The sequence below is a fragment of the Antedon bifida genome, chromosome 4 (genome assembly GCF_963402885.1).
Source record: "Antedon bifida chromosome 4, ecAntBifi1.1, whole genome shotgun sequence".
Classification (NCBI taxonomy): Eukaryota; Metazoa; Echinodermata; class Crinoidea; order Comatulida; family Antedonidae; genus Antedon; species Antedon bifida.
The window spans coordinates 32,720,588-32,739,028 of NC_136229.1; the positions used below are offsets into that span (position 1 = coordinate 32,720,588).

Sequence of the window (18,441 nt, forward strand, 5' to 3'; positions counted from 1 at the left end):
TAAGGTGCAGAAAACAGTTGGAAAAAGATCCAATTGCATAGATATTTTGCATAAACAATACATGTGCAAAATATAACAAAATAAGTCACCTATTTCACACCGAGTTCCAACAAAACCGCCTGCACAGGTACAAATATAGGCGTTGACAAGGTCGGTACAAGTCCCACCGTTAATACATGGTGAACTAAGACACTCATTGATGTCTATATGAAAATATAATATGACACTAAATTCAAAACTCTTAACTTTAAATGTTGAACACCAAAGTATATTTGTTTCTAAGGTGGAACTATCAAAAGTGAAGGAGGACGACGTAAAAACTAGCTAGCTTTCACAAAATACTATGTCCAAAACATGCTAAATATTATGTAAAAACAGTAGGAATTTTAAAAAACCTCTCATAACAAACAGTATTATATTATATGCACTTTTTTAAAAACAGTATTTCACGAATTTATATTTTATTCATTTTCCCCGACAATCACCTTGTTCGCAGTTGTTTCCTTGGTAACCGGAAGCACAAAAACATCGGAATGAATTTATCATGTCATCGCATGTTCCTCCGTTAAAACAAGGTGAGCTGGCACATTCATTTATTTCTGGGAAAATTTGATGATAAAATCTTCAATAAGTTTATCAATAAATATTTGACTTGATAAAATACTTTAAATTTGTTTAATTTGGTTACGTTTTCCTTTTTCTGTATTTATTTAATTTCGTCAGTTAAATAATCACCTTCAGAACACGTAGTTCCTTGATATCCGGAGGCGCACGTACACGAATATCCACCACTTAACTCATTACAAGTAGCGCCATTCATACACGGTAAACTGGCACACTCAATAACGTCAATATCGCAATTGACCCCTGTCCAACTTGACGGACAAACGCATTCGTAACTATTTATTCCTTCAATGCAAATTCCACCATTTTGACAAGGGTTGCTGGAACACTCTTGAATTTCTAATATAAATTATATGCAATTTCAATAATTTGTTGCTTTAAAATGGTGTGATTTTTGTTACATTTTTCTGTTCCTGAATTGTAAGTGATGAAATGATTTACAAAGAAAACAGTAATAAAAAAAAATCTACTAATTTATCAGACATAAAACCAACTAATTGGTACACGCTGTGTACATGCTTTGAAGTGTATCTGATTTGTGTCAAAGGGTGCAAATACCCATACCTATTTCACATAAGTCTCCCTGGGTGCCAGCTGGACAAACACATCTGAATAAGTTTATAAAATTCTCACAAGTTCCTCCATTTTGACAAGGATTACTAGAACATTCGTCAACATCTAAAATATTTATTGTTACAGGAAAAAATACAGAATTATTTTGAAATTGAGCTAAAACAATTAACACAACTTAAAACGATATTGATGCCTGCAATGTAGCCACAGTACTAAACAAAAAAGATATGAATGTTGTTTGATGACAAACTGGCTTTAGAAACAACTTTTTGTAACATACACTATGGTATTAAAAAATAAAAATAGTTTAGTTAAAAATATAAAAGATTTGATTGAAAATCACCTTCGCTACAAGTGGCATCGGTATAGCCTGATGCGCAAGAGCATGTATATCCATTGTTAAGTTCATTACACGTAGCTCCGTTCATGCATGGTGCACTAGAGCATTCCAGTATGTCCTTTTCGCAGAATACTCCAGTAAAGCCTATAGTACACGTACACTGAAACCCGTTTATTTGATCTGTGCACGTGGCACCGTTGAAACAAGGGTTGCTGTCGCATTCATTAATCTCTGAAAATCGGTTTGCAAACAAATTTGATGAATATTGATGAGTGATGGTTTAATACCTGGCCAAACAAATGCTTGAAAATGATCAAACTGTTCTAATTCTAAATGTCTTCTGCCTATATATGACAACATGTTATTGAATACAAAATGGGAACAACATTCAGTAGAAAATTAAATATTGTTTTTTCTTTTTCTGGGTAAAACAACAATAGACAATATTATTTAGTTTATAACTGACTCAATCAAAATTTTCTCAAAACATAATTATATATTCCTTTTAGCCCCTATTCTGGAAACTAAAATTAACCAGATTACTATGAATACCTTGCTCGCATACGGTGCCGCTAAACCCAGGTGTGCATTGGCATCTAAAAGAGTTGATGAAATCTGAACATACACCATTTTGACAAGGAGAACTTGCACATTCATCTCGCTCTGATCATATAATCAACAAAATAAACAATTTAAACATATATATACATTGCTGGTTAGAGGTAACAAATGACAAACACAATATGTTAAATTATAAAATACAGTACACATAAACCCATGGAAGGATAGTCATTAGTGTCCTCTCTTTGAAAACATAGGAATTAAATAAAAAAATTGAAGACTAAACATTTGGTAAAACAAGAAATATGTCATTAAAAATGTAAATATAGTTTATACCACTAAATGAAATCAAAAGAAAAAATATATTATATATTAAATAATATGAATCAGAAATATTGAACAACATAAACAAATTTAGAAAATAGAAAAAAAATTATGAAAAATGCGAACATACCTATTTCACACAAAATTCCTTCATAACCAGCAGGGCAATCACATGTATAGCCTTGGTTTAGTTCTACACAAGAAGCGCCATTTTGACACGGATTACTGTCACATTCAAGAATGTCAAGATCACAAAACACACCATCCCAACCGGGTGGACATTGACACATGAAAGCATTGATCTGTTCTATACATGTACCTCCGTTTATACAGGGAGAGCTTTGGCATTCAAGAGTTTCTAAAAAGAATCAAAGAAAAAACACAAAATTATGTTTACAAGATTAAAAAACGAGTTGGAATAATGAAAAGTACAGATACAGATAAACATTATTCCATCCTTCACATTAAATTCACAAGGTCGCAGTTCAAGAATACAATAATGATGAAATGAGGAACAGCAATAAGACAAATTATCTCTGAAAATTGTCATTTTAAAATCGTATTCTAGTATTAAGAGAAAGTGGTACAGTACTTCAGAAAAATAAAGTGTAAATTGTACCTGTTTCACAATTGTCACCTGTATAACCAGGTGTACACTGGCAGGTGTACCCATTGACAGACTCTACACAGATTCCTCCGTTTTGACAGGGAGAACTTGCACATTCCTGCACTTGTTGCTCACAAAAGGTGCCTTGCCATCCAGCAGCGCATACGCATTGGAAACCATTCACATTGTCTGTGCATGTGCCTTCATTTTGACAAGGTCCGCTCAGGCATTCGTTAATATCTGGTATAGAAAAATACAATAATGTTCAATTAGTTTAGTAACATACAGACGTTCAGTCACATGTGTCCATCGGACAATAGGTTATAATACAGAGTGTGTTATATTTCTTCATATACCAAGGGGAAATATAAATCTAACTGCTAAATAAAAGAATAGCAGTAATTAACAAGGAAGAATGTTAGCAGCACTTGCATTTTCATTATAAATGGAACATTTTACTTTTAAAATAAGGCATTGTATAAGAATATAGGCCTAGTTGAAACTTAATTATGAACTATTAAAAAATGATTGATCACGCTGCAGCATTTGCTGTGTAGGCATGCAGTGGTATGCTTGCAATAATTGCACTATTCTACTGGTTAAACAGAGAGTAGATAGAGCATAACGGACATGTGCGCAAATACTGATTGAAAATATGTGTTTAGTTTTGGAACATTATGGGAAATGCACGATGATGTAAGTCCGTCTATTTGTTGTGTCTATGGATTTATTATCGTAAAGTACATATATTATCAAAAAAATCACCATCTTGACAGTTTTGGCCGGTAAATCCTGCCTGACAAGTACAAAAGTAACCATTCACAAAATCAGTACACGTTCCACCATTCTGACATGGTGAGTTGCTACACTCATCAATGTCAATGTCACATAGTGGACCAGTCCAACCAGAGACACACTGGCAGACGAAACCATTAACACCATCTACACAAACGGCTGCATTTTGACAAGGTTGACTGGCACAGTTGTCAATAACTGTAGAAGACATAAGGTTAGTCAATAGTTATAATATGTATAAATGAATAGTAAGGAGTTGGATCCTCTCCAATATCAACAGCGGTACCTCACACTCAGAAAATACTGGATCAGAAGTTGTAAATCCAAATGTTTGAGTATACTCCCTAACATTTTGCCTAATTTCAGACACAAATTTATATTTAAGTCCACAGTATTTAATCTCATCCACTATTGTTCACCGTGTTGTACCCATGACACTAAATAAAATAAATATGTTAAAGGTAAAGATGATTGTATTTTTACCTTGATCACATAATATGCCTTCAAATCCATCTGCACAAATACATCTGAAACCGTTAAGTTCATTCACGCAAGTGGCACCGTTTAGACACGGTGAACTGTCGCACTCATTAATTTCTGACACAGAAAAACAAAAGAGAAGTCAAATTTGTATCAGAAAATTAAATCATTTGAAATTTGTAAAGAGTTAGTTATGTTAAACGGCAGAAAACGTGAACAGTTATAAACAGAGAGAATGAAACGGTAACAAAAAATATACATTACTGTTTACAAAAGTACTGCTTTGTAAATGTTATAAGTATGACCAAGAGCTCGTTAAATATGTCTGACTGTTAAACATAAGTCAGGCTTTAATTCTTCTGAACCAACACAGTGAGCAGCAGCAGTAGCAGCAGCTATAAAGCTATAAAATCTCCACCATGACGTGAACAGAAATGTGCATATAAAATCTTTACATAGCATAAGAAATAGAATTGACAGCAAAGATGTAGGCCTATGGTATTTGAATACACTGCATTTTAATACCACAATGAGAATAAAAAGTTGTTTAAAAAATCACACAATGCATAGTATTTAAAGAACTTTGACTTTTCACAGCATAGAGGGTAACAAAGCTGTGTGGTATCATATATAATAATACCCCTTAACCCAAACTCTCTATATCCTGTATATAAAACCCATTTAGCTGACTTAAAGATAGACTAATTTATCTTGCATGAAAGTAAATACAAAACAGGAAAGTAAAAAAATCATGAACATTTCCAAATCCAAATAATTCATTTCAAGAGTTATTGGTTTTGCAAAACAAAACACACTAGTACAGTACATTGAGCATTTATGCGTCAGTCTTTAAGGATCAATGTTCAGGTGAATATCTAATGTGATGCAGCGTTAAGCCTTTAGAAAGAGGAAAATGTGCTTTGAAATAGAAAGTGCAAAATCACAGTGACTATAATATGGTGCTCAATTACAAAATGCATGGTGACAAATTAAAACACATTTGTGACAATAAAAACCTTCTTCGCAAAACAATCCGGTAAAGCCTGATGGACAACTGCACGTGTATCCATTAACCAGTTCTTGACATGTGCCACCATTCATACATGGATTGCTATTACACTCTTGTATTTCCTCTGTGCAAAATGTGCCTGTCCACCCAGCTGCACATCCACAGAATGCTACAGTGCCAAGATTAAAACATGACCCTCCATTTTGACATGGATCAGAGTCACATGGCAATGAAGCTGTTTAATAATAATAAATAAATGGAATCTTACATTTATTTCAAAACTAAAACTAAAGTTTGAAGATGCGGCATCAATGGATTACATAATTTAAACAATTTATCATTGCATTGACATTATTATGGTCAAAGTTGTTTTTACTGATGTTGAATAGGTCGTTGTACTTTCAGGTGATAAAAGGTTGTTTCTTGTAAATACTGTGGTACAATGTCTTCTGAAGCATTACTCCAGAAGTTTGTTGAAATTGGATGGATCTTTTTCTTCCAACTACAAATTTTTTAATAAGGTTGTTTTAAAGATTTGTAAAAATGTTTAATAACCAACATTGAAACAGTGTTCCATCCTTTAACCTATTTGAGGACAGACGATTAGGAGAGATTTACAATATGTTGCACAAAGAAAGAAATACCTATTTCACATCTGTCACCAGAGAAGCCGACCGGACACGAACACGTAAAACCGTTGACCATCTCGGAACACGTACCCCCATTAACACAGGGGTCACTAGCACACTCAATAATGTCCATATCACAATTTGTGCCAGTCCAGCCAACTGTACAATCGCAAACATACATGTCTACGAGGTCATTACATGTGCCACTATTCTGACACGGATTGCTGCTGCACTCATTGGTCTCTGTTACATGGAAATTAAGAAGAATTGGTATACATGACAGAACAAACAAAACAACATAAGAATACAAAATAAGATTTTAAAATAAGATATTAAAATAAACAAAAAGACATCATACTAAATTTGAAAATTATAACAAAACAATTATTTGATTTTTAAAAAGAATTTTAATAGTAAAGAATGTTATTTGGTTTACATTTCTATGTTTAGAAAACAAAAATAACCAATTTCTAATTAAATGAAAAAAATAATTAAATAACAGGTAGGTATTACATAAGAATGGAGAGGGGAATGTAGTAGAACATAAACTATTCCTACTACATTTACTATTATTACTATTATCAATCAGAATCAATTGGAATAAACAAACACAGAAATATTAGTTACCTGTTTCACACTGTACGCCACTGAATCCAGATGGGCATTGGCACGTGAACCCATTTAACTCATTAATACATGTTGCTCCATTTTGACAATTGTTATTGTCACAGTTGTCGGGAAGAAGTTCACACATATCACCCTGATATGGTGGGATGCAGATACATTCAAATTTATTCACCAAATCAAAACAAAATCCACCATTCAAACAAGGTCCACTAGCGCATTCATTGATCTCTGAAAAAGGCGGGAAAATGATTTAAACATCTTAGTTATTACAGATTGGTATTAATTGGTTACTAGATACTTGCACTGTTGTAATAAAAAAGAAATCAGTATTTTTATGTACAGTAATAATAATTTATTTTCTACATAACATAACAATACAGAATATCAATGAATAGGCCTACAGATCAATTTAACAAAAGACATAATAAAATAACTTTAAAGTCACATCCACATAACAGGAGTTAACGCAATGAACAAAAAAAAAAAATTATTTAAAGTAATCCAAAAACTTTATAAATTCAAAGAATTAAAGTATGATATAAACAAAATTACTATGGATGAAAATCATCATAGGAATGCTGTAATGTAGAAAAATGATCATATATTATTATTACAGCAGCTGTCTATAAGACCCTACAACCTGTTATTGTAAAACATTTCAGCTTGGTCTGAATATGGTTAGACCTAGTGTATATATCTACAATAGGCATTGTATAAACAACTTTTCTTAGTATTAGTAAAAACAAAATATTAACACTGCAAGTTTGCAAAAAGCTAAACCAATTGTGTAGAAGAAATAAGATATATTATATTGTATTATTAATCAAAAATCCAAATATTTCCAACAGACAGAATCATGTTTACTTCACCTGAAATTTAGAATAACCCTGAGATGTTTTAATATATTTAAAAACACAAAAAGAAATGAAACAGTACCTTGTATTCCCCAGTAAACTTTATTTTTAATATTGTGCAATAAGACACCAAAAGGTGCAAGATATGTTGTAATATAATGTTATAAATTCACTCTTCAATCACGAGTTAGGTAAATTTAATATTGTGCAATAAGACACCAAAAGGTGCAAGATATGTTGTAATATAATGTTATAAATTCACTCTTCAATCACGAGTTAGGTAAAATATTACAGTACAAATGAAAATAGATAAAAAGGCATAAATAAAATAGAAAAAAACAAAATGTTACCAATTTGTATTTGACACCCAGAAATAGAATCTTATTTATAACAGAGTATAAGATTCTACAAATGTTGTAGCTGTTTTTTTTTGTTCCCAAGAATAAAAAATATTTAAAACATTAAAAAATAAAACAATATAGATTAGGCCTACAAGAAAAAAAAACACCACTGATGTATTGTGGATAAAAAAACCCAACAAAACCGGAAGAAAAGGTTGCATACTTTTATAAACAAGAACTCCATTCCGTAGAAAATAAATATGTTGAAAAAACTTGTGAGTACCTCTGAAAACATGTGCAAAAACAATTTGCGGAAAATAATAATCAAATGTATTCAGTGCCAGCGGAAACTTTAGAAGACCACAGAACACAGAAAGATGGTATTAAAAAAACCACCAGAATTTGATAATTCAGAAAAGGCTCTTGTGAAAGACCAGCAAGAGATTGTCGATTGTCAGAATTTCAGTTTTAAGATTTAGAGAATATTTTTTCAATACAATTTTCCAGAAATGTGCAATTTCAGATTAAAAATCTAATGAAGTCTGTACAATTTCTTTTGAAAAAAAGTCAGAATAGAGATTTCCCTTTCATTTAGATACTTTTCTTAAATGTGCAATGTCATAGAAACACTTTAACCAAATTGAAAAGTCAAGAAATGTGCAAAATGTCAAAAAAAACGAAACCATTCAGTCCTCCAGAAGGCCACAACAGATGTGTGCGAAAAACTGACTCCAAGCATTGCAGTGCTATTTACAAAAATTTCATCATCACCTAATTCACATCGATTGCCTTCATATCCTGTAGGACATGAACATACATATGCGTTTACTATGTCGAGACAAACACCAGAGTTCAAGCATGGATTGCTGCTGCACTCATCGATGTTCATGCCGCACTTGGGTCCATGCCAACCATCTGCGCAACCGCAAACGTAAGATCCAATTTGTTGGAAGCATGTTGCTCCGTTTAAACAAGGATTGCTAAGGCACTCATCGATGTCTGTAGAAAAAGATTAAGCTTATTCTGTTAACATTTGGAGAAAAAAAAACTTTAGTTAATAATGTGGTTTTGTATGTCTCTTAGATCTTCAGAATTAAATACAATGATATGTTACTATCTCTGAACGAAAATGCTGTTATTATTTCTATGACCATATTCCCATTTCTGAAAGAATCAAATTTCTATTTCTACTGGGATCACACTCATTCATTCTGTTTGGATCCAATTGTGAGGGGTATAATATTTCCCTAGAACTCATTCAAACTGATGTGAGGACCCATTTGCAAGTGGGATTGTTCTCCCTAAGAAACCATGATTATTTCTGCTGTTATCACCTTGTTCGCAATTGTATCCTTGGAAACCATTGGCACACTGACAAACAAATCCATTCACAAGGTCTATACATAAACCGCCATTTAAACAGGGAGCACTTAAGCACTCATCTATATCTGGAATTTAGTATTCATAAATATCAATATTAGCACATTTCCTAAAGATTAAAATTACATTACTTTATGTGAAAAAATGGAATTAGTATCGATTTTAAAGTGACAATTGGAGACTAATTATCTGTGATTTTATTTCTTTTTTTCCTTCTTTCATTGTTGGCTTTCTGTATATTTTTATATATATATATATATATTTATTTTTTATATCTTTGTTAATTTTGTGTTTTTATAGTTTATTTTGTTTTACTGTTTGTTTGAGGGTCCCTAATGATCAGCTGATGCTGGATGGACCACCCTCATAAAATATTGTTGAAATAAAATAAATAAAATAAATAGTAGACTGAGAGTGAAGTACAACATTGTCATTGGTTCAGACTGACACGTAATAAGGATTGACGAAAGGTCCAACAAAGTGAAAGGATTCAAACGTATTACTATTATTTTTCAGAACATCTACTACTGCCTTATTACCTTCCTGACACCAAGTACCACGATAGCCAGGTAAACAAGTACAAACATACTGATTTAGCTCATCACTACAAAGTGCGCCGTTCTCGCATGGACTGCTGGCGCATTCATTGATCTCAAATTCGCAAAATACACCCTCATATCCCGGTAAGCATTGGCAGTTGAAACTATTAATTTGATCGTCGCAAAATGCTCCATTTGTGCATGGCGAACTCCCACATTCATAAATGTCTGGCATAATGAAAATAAAATAATAATTATTATTATCAAAATAAGCTGTTATATAATTAAATCAACAGATTTTCACTAAAGTTTGCATTTATATTTGAAATTATTCATACAAGTTAATATTCCTAACCAAAATGATTTATAAGAAATACCATTCATTACAATAAAACCTGAACCAGACATGTTAGAATGGATAAATTCTTCACCTCTCTCACATCGGTTGCCTTCATAGCCTGCCACACATAAACAAAAATACATGTTTGTTTGTTCTAGACAAGTAGCACCATTCAAACATGGATTACTGGTACATTCTAAGATGTCTTCGCTACAAGTGACACCAGTCCATCCTGCTGCACAACCACATGTAAAGCCACCGACATACTGGAAGCAAGTACCACCGTTTTGGCAAGGAAAACTAGTACATTCGTCGATATCTAAAATGTATTTACACATTATTTGTAGAAATTATTATTAAAGATGCAAATTTAAATACTAAAAAATAATAATAATTTATTATTTATTTAATAATAATATTCATTTCCATTTTTAGTTAGTATTTCAGAAATTCTAATTTTTCCTTATAATTTTGATATGTATATATGTCGTTTTCTATAAAAATTGCACCTTGTTTAAATTGAATTATAAGCAATGAACGTTTTGCCAAATTGTATTTTAAAGCAAGGGCATAGGAATTTAAATTTAGTTTTGATGAAAATAATGTGTTAAAAAATATATTTAGACTTTTTACTATCATCACCTATTTCACAGTGTGTGCCAGCGTAGCCATTTCGGCATTCACAAAGATATCCGTTAATGAGGTCATTACAGGTCGCGCCATTACGACACGGTGAACTGTCACATTCTATGATTTCTGCAAGTCGAAAACAGAACTTAGAACACATCCAAAAGGTAACAATGCAATGCGGTTTACAACTAGAACAATTAGACTTTAAAATTTAAAACAAAACTTTAAATAAACACAGCATGACTATATTATACATAATAATAAACACAGCTAGTCTTTTTAAAATTATTAAACATATTTTTTTGCAATATAAAACAAGACAGCCAGTCACCTTCCTGACACCAAATGCCACGGTAGCCTGGCATACAATCACAGATGAACTGATTTAATTCATCTCTACAGAAAGCAAAGTTCTGACACGGAGCACTGGCGCATTCATTGATCTCAAATTCACAGAATACACCTTCATAGCCAGCGTAACATTGACATGTAAACATATTAACATCATCGATACAAATTCCATTCAAACATGGTGAACTAATACAGTCGTTGATGTCTAGACAGAAAGCAATATAATAATGGTTGTTATTGGAATACAATTTCATCTATTCAACAAATTTGATTAAAAGTTCAAAATATTCTGCCTCGGTTCCCATATATTTCTCATAATAATATATTATGTTTCAATTCTATTTTTTCCCTACAACCAACCTTGCATCATTTTTAATTTAATTTTTAACCCTAATATCTTTCCTGATATAAACATGACATATGTATTTGTGCACCTGTCTGACACCTATCTCCAGCATAACCAAGGACACAGCTGCAAACGTATGCATTGGTTTGTTCTAGACAAGTAGCACCATTTAAACATGGATTACTGGTACATTCTAAGATGTCTTCACTACATGTGGCACCAGTCCATCCTGCTGCACAACCACATGTAAAGCCACCGACATACTGGAAGCAAGTACCACCGTTTTGGCACGGTGCACTAAGACATTCATTAATATCTAAATTTGATATCAATAAAAATATTGTTATAATAAAATGTTTGATCAAATGAGATACCAGTCTTAAAATTACATTGGAACTATGTATTTTATAGCTTACATTACACTTGAAATAAACCTATACTATTAAAATTGAAATCATTTCACTTTTTATAAATTATTTTTTGTATAAAAAAAAAACTTTAGCTATTTTTGTTGCCGGATTTAACTACGAGGCATTTTAAAAACTTGTCAAAACTTGGTCATTGATTTTATTGAATATAATAACAAAAAAGTTAGACATTGAGAAAACAACTAATCACCTACAATTTTGTTTTTGAAAGAGCAAAGCATAGATAAAAATTAGACGTCAATAAAATGTTTTCACCTGTTTCACATTCTAAGCCTTGGAAACCAACTGCACACTCACAAACAAACAAATTGATATAATCGGAACAGCTTCCTCCATTCTGACACGGGAAACTGTCACATTCATTGATTTCTGAAAGTTACCAATTATTAATGTTATACACTAAACAATTAACTTTAAACATAAGCCGTTGACATGCTGCACACTATGTACAGTTGGTATTTGATTTAATTTATGTTAAGCACTACTTTTGTATGAAGAGATTAAAAACATCTCATGTTTAACTATAATTCTTAACAAATTACTATCAATTTTCTAATAAGCACAACTATCAATTTTCTGATAAGCACAACTATCAATTTTCTGATAAGCCCAACTATTAATTTTCTGATAAGCCCAACTATCAAATTTTCTGATAAGAACAAATATCAATTTTCTGATAAGACCAACTATTAATTTTCTCATAAGCCCAACTATCAATTTTCTGATAAGTTCAACTAAAAATTTGTCTGATAAGTTCAACTAAAAAATGTTTCTGATAAATAATATCCATTAAACGTTTAAACTAAACTAATATTACGGACCACTGTATAAAAAAAACGATAACGACAAGTACACTACTACATTTAGTAGTGTGCTTTTACAGTAACAATAGTTTGCCATAACCTGCGCCGTTTGATTTCTTAAAATAAAACTAAAAATAAAATTACATCTTTGTTTAATTTTATAAAACAAAAAAACGAAAAGAAATTTCTAAAAAAGTAATTTAAACTTAATGTAGTACCTTCTTGACACCAAACACCACGGTATCCCGAGATGCACTCGCAACTAAACTGACCAATCAAATTTTGACAGTTTCCACCGTTCTGGCACGGCGAGCTTGCACACTCATCGATATCAAACTCGCAATAAAATCCTTCGAAACCCGATACGCATGCGCATTGAAATGAAGTTGCAGTGGGTATACATACCCCATCATTTATACAAGGCATGCTTGAACATATAGATGTTTCTACTGTAATAAATATATCATTTTTGTTAAACAATCCTATACAAGTAACCTTGTCATTAACCAATATCAGCATAATCATGTTTTTATATAATGGTATAAGAAATATTAATTGTAAAATGTAAAAAAAAAAAATCATTTATATTATTTTGACTTATAAATACAAAAGGAATATAGAAAATTAAAATAAATGACTAAATAAATTATTGAAGATTAAAAGAGATAGAAAGAAAGAAAGGGGTAAATAAAACCTTAAAAACAACACAAGTTAAAAAAAAACATGAATATTCTTTTACTACACTTGGATAAAGTGTTTGGGTACAAATAATGGTACATAAGAGAATTTGCTGAAAATAAACTGTAATTTATGAGCACATCATAACAACACAAATATTAAAAAATCATAATCTGCACTAGCAAAATAAGTTAATGGTAAACTGTAGGAAAATCATAAATTAAAACTTAACGATATATTGTCCTCCTGAAAAAAAAATAATTTGAAAATAAACAATTTATGTGATATTTTATGAATTTTTATTGTTCATTTTTGGGAGAACAATGCATCTATAAATCTACAGATGCTACTTCTGTAAAGCAAGACATAATATAATGACAAAGTTAGCTGTTGAATATATTTTGAAAAGAAAAAACGTTTTAAGAAAACCAAAAGAAAAAAACTTACCATTTTCACAGAAAGCACCATTATAACCTGGAGCGCACTGACAATAGAATGCGTTGAACCCTTCTCTACAGACTCCTCCATTTTGACAGGTGTTGGCTATACAGTCAACGGCATCTTAAGTGAAATAAAATGTTTTGATAACAGTATCTATAATTTTTAATCATCTTTATCAGTTTAAGACCACCGTGAAATGCTTAGCCAAGGACCAGCACAAGTAGACAATGCTTTATATACATATAGAGTGTGTAAAGAGCGTTCTGTCCGCTAAATGGTAAAAAGATTATTTTTATTTTTTATTAAACTTTACTTCAGTATTCATTTATAGTCAAACAAAGTTAAGTTTCTTTCCGAGTTTCCTATCCTACTGGTTTTCCATCCGACATAATTACTTTTGTTTGTTTGTTACTTATGGCACTGTTAACAATATCTTTAGCGTTCTTACTATCTTTTATTCCTATTATTAAGATGTTACAAGACCCCGTGTAATAGTTAGTTTTGAATTCACATACCTGCCTCACAATTCACTCCAGCAAATCCCTCCACACATTCACATTCATAGTAGGTCCTGTAATTAGTACATATACCACCATTTTGACATGGATAAGGTGAACATGCTTCCCTTTCTAAAAAAAGCAGAATATAAGACATGAACAACTCAAAATAAGAATGAACAACTCAAAATAAGAAATGAACAACTCATAATAAGAAATGAACAACTCAAAATAAGACTACTAATACTGTAAGAAAGGCATGGGTCATATCTTTTCATTATCCACAAAATAGATCGACAAACAATAAAAGAAAAAACGAATGTTTACCAAATTCACACACGTCGCCTATATAGCCTGGAACACACACACAAGAAAGTCCGTTGTTGTCTTCAAAACAAGTTCCGCCATTTTGACAAGTGTTTGATTCACAGGCAACTGTAACAAAAATATTAGAAAACATGGACGCTTTTAAGTCTTATGAAACGCCTATCATAATTTACTTTCTGAAGTTGCTTTCTTCAGTGCAGATGTGAAAGAAGACTGGTTTAGTATCAACATTTCTTTTTATTGAAAACAAAGTATACATATTACTAGGACCAGTTATCTGCACTTTATAATAAATAAATGCATAATTAATATTCTTTAAAAAAATACCCATTTCACAGAAACTGCCACCATAGCCTGGAGCACACAGACAGTAAAGTGCGTTGAACCCATCTATACAAGTTCCTCCATTTTGACAGGTGTTCGCTATACAGTCAACTGCATCTGAAAAAAATAAAGAAAATTCAATATTTAATTGACGTTTCATCTCAAATAATAGTACCTGTGTACATGATTACATGATTTAAGTTATAGTAATCGTGTTTAATTAGCAGTTTCTGAAAGACTTTAATTTGTTTCACGTTGTTGGTCATTAATGAATGTAGTTATATTTCATTGGGTTGTAGTCTACTCTATGATTCTAATATGCATTTTGTATTCACATACCTGCCTGGCAATCCATTCCAGTAAATCCTGTAACACATTCACATTCATAGTAGGTCCTGTAATTAATACACAAACCACCATTTTGACATGGATAAGGTGAACATGCATCATTTTCTAGATAAAAATAAATGAATATACAAATTAATCACAAGTAGTAGTATTTTATAAACTGATGTAGCGTATCATGTATCCAACTTTGTTGACCCATATATAAACCATAATAGGAAAATGCTATTCTATGATGTAAAAATAAATTACCATTGGTACATAAACTGCCACTATAGCCTGGAGCACACTCACAATAAAGTACGTTGACGTCCCCTCTACACGTTCCGCCATTTTGACAATTGTTGGTAATACAGTCAACAACAACTAGATAAATATGTATAATATATCATATCAAATTTAAAAATGGTTGACTTCCTTTATATAGCACCTATAGCACTTATATAACACAAATACAGTGAACTAAATGATTGATTAACTTATTATATAATATCACAAATAATAACAAATAAATATACTATATTAGATAAAATGTCATTCTGAGTATCACAGTTACAGTAGGCCTAATCAGGTTTTTAAAACTAGCAGTCCCTGACCGATTTTCATAATAATATGAAACAATAACAATAAATGGAATGTACTTGTTTTTTATTGGTTTGTACTCTATGAATCTGTAGTACATTTTGTATTCACATACCTGCCTGGCAATCCATTCCAGTATATCCTATCGGACATGTACATTCATAGTAAGTCCTGAAATTAGTACATATACCACCGTTTTGACATGGATAAGGTGAACATGCTTCGCGTTCTAAATGAAAAGAAATAAATGAACATACAAAGCAATTACAAGTAGTATAAATATTGTATTTTATACAAAAGCTTTACTGCTGTATGTATTATTGTAGACCAAACTAGAAACCATATCAATAATAATAATAATAATAATAATAGAAACTTTTCAAGATTCATTGCAAAACAAGGAAGATCAACACTCATAATACATTGACACAGAGATGAACTGGCTGTCACAATGGCAGATCGACAGTTATGGATGAATCTAGTCATAAGTTCGGGTATGTTCTGGAATAAGTAAGTAAGATTCATGATTAAGATGACACGCTGATGCATGACGTATGTTCTGTTTTTGTAAAGTTGTCCAAAACTTACGGAATTCACATCTGTCACCAGCATACCCTGCATCACAGACGCATTGGTATGAATTAGCATCTCCTTGGCATGTACTACCAAACAAGCATGGATTAGAGGAACAGGCATTGGTTGCTAGAAGAGAAAAAGACACTTTACATTAAAATGTACTAACAATGGATCAACACTAAGAGCAATAAAGAGATTTTTTTTCAGTATTTCCAAAACTTTTTCCATGAAATTGAGCAAAAAAAAACAAAGTATCATGCAAAATAACCATTGCCTGGATTTGGATAAAATGCAAACAAATTGACAAAAAAAAAAGAAAAGTGATCGAACCTAAAATTTTAAAATTGTACAAAATAATGAAATGGAAAAACATTCATTTTCCTATGTTTAACATAGTTGTGTAGAATACACATCTAGGTGCAAGACAACAGTTTTGTCGTAACTATTGAAACTCCCGAACAATATCTAGAGACTTGTGGTAAGTCTACTATAAAGCTCTGTCTACATTATCAAACTAGTTTGACAAAAAACTGTGATGTGCCAAAGTAGGGCAGTGATATGCCCAAATATGGTAGTGATATGACATCATCATGTCCATATATGGGCACATCACATTTTGTGTACACATAAAATGTGATAGTGTAGACATAGCTTTAGATATAATCCTGAAATAATGCAAAAATGAATATTCAATTGTATGATGGATACATACCTATATCACAATGAAATCCGCTATATCCTACTGGACAGTCGCATCGGTAACTATCAGCAAGGTCTACACAGGTTGCTCCGTTCGCACATGGCATATCAACACATTCATTCACATCTGAGTAACAAATAGTACATACTGATGTAAGAATTATTTTAAAAATAAGGTTTAACTGTCAACTTACTTTGCAAACAGAAATAAGACTTTGTTTTACAAAAAAATAAACATTTGCATTCATATAATGAAACAAATATTTTTAAAGTTAATTAATACATACTGGTTCTATGGTACTATGAAACATATTATCAAATGTACAATTATAAAAGTATTAAGCAGTTTTTATAATAGCAATTCGATCTTTTTTTTTAACTGTATAAAAAAGTTGGGAATTCAATTAAGTTTGTGAGCATGATAACATATTTGTTATCTTCTTGTAGCATATGGTGCAAAATGCAATTACAATATATTATCGCATTGTCTGGCATTTGATGAAATAAATGTTTGTTAAATATATTATATATATTATCTAAAGTCCAATAATAAGTAACTACAGTGCGACTATTGTATTTCACCTTAAAACAAGACAAACATAACATGTACAATAACCAATACCGCCATACATGAATATTATAAGTTTACCGTAAATGATAAAGTGCTGCAGCATTTTTTTGATCATTCACAGCTATGCACTATAGATACATTACAAATAAACATAATACAAGTACAATATTATAAACTATACTATTACTCTATTATTTCATATCGCTATTAACCAATAGTTATGAAAGAATAACTAAAATATAACTATAAAAAAGTCATAACTGTATAGCTGAAAATAGGATATTAAATATTGAATTGTGATTAATAATATAATATACAAATAATAATTATAAACATATAAACAAAACAGTAGAGACAATTGGTTTATCAATGATTCGTATAAAAATAAAGCTTACTGCATTAGGCCACACTGTCCATAATTTTATAGGACATGGTTAATATTTTTGTAAACCACACTTAAAATAGCAATATCAACTATTCGTTTTCACAATTTCGTTTTCGACTATGCATATGTTGAGTACCACAGTCATTCTGCGCATGCTCGAAAATATGGACAGGTGCAGAATGAGCGTTAGTAACTGTTTTGTTTCAGGATAGTTTACTGTCTATGGTAGTGGTATAACTAAAAACACTAAACATAAAGTCAAAAATAGAAACTTGTGTACAAAAAACAGTTTCTGTTTTTAACTGAACACACAAAAACATACATAAAACAATAACTTACTGAAACATAACATTATAGCAGATACACAAATGTTCTAGCGAAACACAATACATGAATTGATTCATAAACACTACAATAAATATATTATATATGAAG

The 18,441-nt window shown here is 31.4% G+C and overlaps 2 protein-coding genes across 2 annotated transcripts in view; both read right to left on the bottom strand.

The window, feature by feature from the left end:
• LOC144840270 (uncharacterized) overlaps window positions 1-18,441 on the bottom strand; it is a 63,498-nt gene that overhangs the window by 44,617 nt on the left and 440 nt on the right. Inside the window, exons 2-21 of the mRNA XM_078696028.1 lie at window positions 17,064-17,177; window positions 16,364-16,477; window positions 15,891-16,004; window positions 15,446-15,559; window positions 15,188-15,301; window positions 14,852-14,965; window positions 14,525-14,632; window positions 14,216-14,329; window positions 13,707-13,820; window positions 6,570-6,797; window positions 5,958-6,185; window positions 5,321-5,548; window positions 4,308-4,421; window positions 3,795-4,022; window positions 3,042-3,269; window positions 2,553-2,780; window positions 2,090-2,200; window positions 1,541-1,768; window positions 1,189-1,302; window positions 736-963 (exon numbers count right to left, since the gene is read on the bottom strand). Of these exons, the coding sequence (XP_078552154.1) occupies window positions 736-963; window positions 1,189-1,302; window positions 1,541-1,768; window positions 2,090-2,200; window positions 2,553-2,780; window positions 3,042-3,269; window positions 3,795-4,022; window positions 4,308-4,421; window positions 5,321-5,548; window positions 5,958-6,185; window positions 6,570-6,797; window positions 13,707-13,820; window positions 14,216-14,329; window positions 14,525-14,632; window positions 14,852-14,965; window positions 15,188-15,301; window positions 15,446-15,559; window positions 15,891-16,004; window positions 16,364-16,477; window positions 17,064-17,177 (3,183 nt within the window). The remainder of the gene's footprint in view (window positions 1-735; window positions 964-1,188; window positions 1,303-1,540; window positions 1,769-2,089; window positions 2,201-2,552; window positions 2,781-3,041; window positions 3,270-3,794; window positions 4,023-4,307; window positions 4,422-5,320; window positions 5,549-5,957; window positions 6,186-6,569; window positions 6,798-13,706; window positions 13,821-14,215; window positions 14,330-14,524; window positions 14,633-14,851; window positions 14,966-15,187; window positions 15,302-15,445; window positions 15,560-15,890; window positions 16,005-16,363; window positions 16,478-17,063; window positions 17,178-18,441) is intronic.
• On the bottom strand, window positions 8,432-13,047 carry LOC144841265 (uncharacterized). The gene is made up of 8 exons (XM_078697529.1): window positions 12,800-13,047; window positions 11,439-11,666; window positions 10,985-11,209; window positions 10,657-10,779; window positions 10,061-10,342; window positions 9,684-9,911; window positions 9,099-9,212; window positions 8,432-8,763 (listed from the first exon to the last, which is right to left on the bottom strand). The coding sequence occupies exons 1-8, from the start codon at window positions 13,005-13,007 to the stop codon at window positions 8,432-8,434; spliced, it is 1,740 nt and encodes a 579-aa protein (XP_078553655.1). The 5' UTR covers window positions 13,008-13,047.

What these genes read in the sequence shown, in the direction of transcription:
- LOC144841265 (XM_078697529.1), bottom strand. Translation starts at nt 13,007, where the DNA reads ATGCCTTGTATAAATGATGGGGTATGTATACCCACTGCAACTTCATTT. An exon ending in TGGCATTTGGTGTCAGGAAG is followed by an intron (nt 10,780 to 10,984) that starts GTGACTGGCTGT and finishes TTCGACTTGCAG; the next exon opens with AAATCATAGAATGTGACAGT. An exon ending in CTGTGAAATAGGTGATGATA is followed by an intron (nt 10,343 to 10,656) that starts GTAAAAAGTCTA and finishes AATACATTTTAG; the next exon opens with ATATCGACGAATGTACTAGT.